This window comes from Daucus carota, chromosome 8, assembly GCF_001625215.2.
Source record: "Daucus carota subsp. sativus chromosome 8, DH1 v3.0, whole genome shotgun sequence".
Lineage (NCBI taxonomy): Eukaryota > Viridiplantae > Streptophyta > Magnoliopsida > Apiales > Apiaceae > Daucus > Daucus carota.
This window is the reverse complement of record NC_030388.2, coordinates 663,000-665,527: the sequence shown is the minus strand read 5'-3', so window position 1 is coordinate 665,527 and position 2,528 is coordinate 663,000. Positions and strand designations below refer to the sequence as shown.

Below are 2,528 nucleotides of genomic sequence, written 5' to 3'. Positions count from 1 at the left end.
ATGAGTTGGTCGCCACATCATCCTATCATATTATTTGGGAAATATTTTTAAAAAAATATTTTGAGGTCAATAACATTTCCCTGTATAGTAAGAAATGTCGGGCGATGCCTTCGGAGATACTTCGAAGTACCTGTAGACGTGAGTATTTGACGCGCCAATTTCTTTCACCACCATTTAGTCTGGGCAGCTGCTTCTGCTATTGTTGTCGTCTTTCACTCAGACTGCGGTCTCTGTATATGATAAATCTCGAAGTCGAAATCAAAATCTACGGATTATCTACTTGGCTTTACTTCGAAAAGTAGCCGAGTCAAGTTAAATTATTTTTTTGAGTAAATGACAGTTTGCCACCACTATGTTTGGGGTTTTTTGCAGACCAGTCTCCTTCTATTATTTCTTGCAGTTGACATCCCCTATCTTTTTTGCCGCCTCGATTTGCACTCAAAATCTCACTTCCGTCAAATAGCACCGTTAAGTTTAACGGAACCAGGGATATTTTTGTAAATTCGTGTATAGAACAAATGCCCCTTCGTTCCCCCCCCCCCTCCTGTGTTACAACGAGCGCGCAAACACAGTTATGTACTAACAAAAACTCTCTATAGAACCCTAGCGAAGAAAATCAAAAAATGCGAGGTCGATTAAGGAAGCAAGATGGTGATCCGAACCCTAATATTACTTGGGCTGAAGTTCCGGCAGAATATTGGAAGCAAGTCCTTGAAGAAGGAGTGGCACCCCCGATCATTCGTGAACCATCTCTACCAAATGGCTGTGAAATACCAAACTATGCAAGTAATATTCTGATCTAAGCGTATTTTCATTGATTTTGTTATATGTGGTACTCTTTGTGGTTGCATGTCGAGTTTAGGGATTTTTTATGTTTACTGGTTTAGGGTTTTGTATTGATTTGTTATATGGGTTTTGTATTGCTTGCTATATGAGTTTAGGGTTTTGTATTGATTTGCTATATGGGTTTTGTATTGCTTGCTTAATCGTAGTGTTTTTTGAGTTTGCTATATGTTAATAATAATCTGGATTTTGGTTGTATGTCTTACTTAAAATTAGTCTTAATTATGGTTTCGTGTTGCTATGTTCCCCCAAATTACAGGCGATTCCATTTACTTTTCACTTAAAATTCATCATGGTGGTTTTTTCACTGATAATTTTGAAGAATATACCGGAAATAATGTCGATTACTTTGATATGTGCTCTGTGAATCAGTTCTGTATGGTCGATGTAGAGTCCATGTTGTCTGATTTAGGACTGAAGCTAGGTGGATATGATTTATGGTCATGTATACCTGAAAATAAGCTCTCACAAGGTATTTTGGAGGTTGAAACTGAGGACCAACTAGGGGTGTTGGTTGATTTACTGGTATATGGTAAAAGAACAGAGATAAAAGGAGTGATGTCATAGAAACAAGAGAATCCGATCCAACTATGTTGAAGAGATATCAGGCATCATTGAATTGCACTTACTGTAAAGAAAAGGGACATAATACAAGGACTTGCAAAGCAAAGGTGGGTACTTTGTCTTGTTTTATTTCACATTTATCTGCATTTTTTCTAATTTGCTTACATTTTTACATATTGACAGATGGTGGATGATGCAAACAAGGGAGAGCAAGGAGGTGCAAGTTCGAAAGAACCCAAAAAATGTGGTATATGTAAAGGCACTGGACACAATGCCAGAAGTTGCAAACAAAAGGTATCTCATGTCAACAAACGCTTAAATGTGTAGTCTAAGTAGATGGTGATTTGTGCTTTAATGATTTAATTTGTTACAGAATGTTGAAGTGAAAAAGGGCCAAGATGATACCTCTACCAGGCCAAATCCTGAAAATGCTACAGCTCCAAATGATGCTCCACAGCAGCAGGCAGATTGGGGTATCACAGCTCCAACAGAATTACCAGATACTACACATGGAGGCATCCGCAAGCCCTACAAGCCCCCCTCTAGAAATGTTTTAGGTGTTCATTCAGTCCCTGGACAGCCATTTACTACTTCAAGAAATTTAGAGGCTGCAAGGAGGAGGATGGAGAAGAACGTCGGTAAGAAGGCTTCTTGATGCTGCAAAGGGGTGAAATCTTTTGTTTGGAGATAGGAGGTAGATGGTGATTTATTTTGTGGTAGTTGCAGACATTAATATTGGTGGTTGTATGGTTGTATTTGCAAAAGCCGTGGGTTTCTATTTTGCACAGACAATTTAGACATGTGCTGCTTTTGTGGCTTTGATTATGCTGGTTATGTGGCTTTGAATATTAAACTGCCATGATGCCCTTCATGCTGGTTATGTAATCTGTTTATGTGTTGCTTTTGTTATCTCATTTGCATTTGTGCTTGAAATTATATGAATAGTACATACATATTCTCATCTGCAGCTGGGATAAATAGTGGACATAACTATCCCTGCATTCACGTTTGTTAACGGTGCTATTTGACGGAAGTGAGATTTTGAGTGCAAATCGAGGCGGCAAAAAAGAGAGGGGATGTCAACTGCAAGAAATAATAGAAGGGGACTGGTCTGCAAAAAA

The 2,528-nt window shown here is 38.6% G+C and overlaps 1 protein-coding gene across 2 annotated transcripts; it reads left to right on the top strand.

The window, feature by feature from the left end:
- Nucleotides 1-322: 322 nt before the first annotated feature.
- Nucleotides 323-2,300, top strand: LOC108199184 (uncharacterized). Of its 2 annotated transcripts, XM_064083331.1 has the most exons (4): nt 323-786; nt 1,103-1,514; nt 1,591-1,701; nt 1,781-2,300. In XM_064083331.1, the coding sequence occupies exons 2-4, from the start codon at nt 1,434-1,436 to the stop codon at nt 2,060-2,062; spliced, it is 474 nt and encodes a 157-aa protein (XP_063939401.1). In that variant the 5' UTR covers nt 323-786; nt 1,103-1,433; the 3' UTR covers nt 2,063-2,300. The 2 variants fall into 2 exon arrangements, with proteins under 2 accessions (XP_063939401.1, XP_017222410.1); XM_017366921.2 differs by having other exon boundaries at nt 323-1,514.
- Nucleotides 2,301-2,528: the final 228 nt, after the last annotated feature.

Coding starts and splice junctions, on each gene's coding strand:
- LOC108199184 (XM_064083331.1), top strand. CDS start 1,434: ATGTTGAAGAGATATCAGGCATCATTGAATTGCACTTACTGTAAAGAA. Junction 1,515..1,590: donor CAAGGACTTGCAAAGCAAAG/GTGGGTACTTTG, acceptor ACATATTGACAG/ATGGTGGATGATGCAAACAA. Junction 1,702..1,780: donor CCAGAAGTTGCAAACAAAAG/GTATCTCATGTC, acceptor AATTTGTTACAG/AATGTTGAAGTGAAAAAGGG.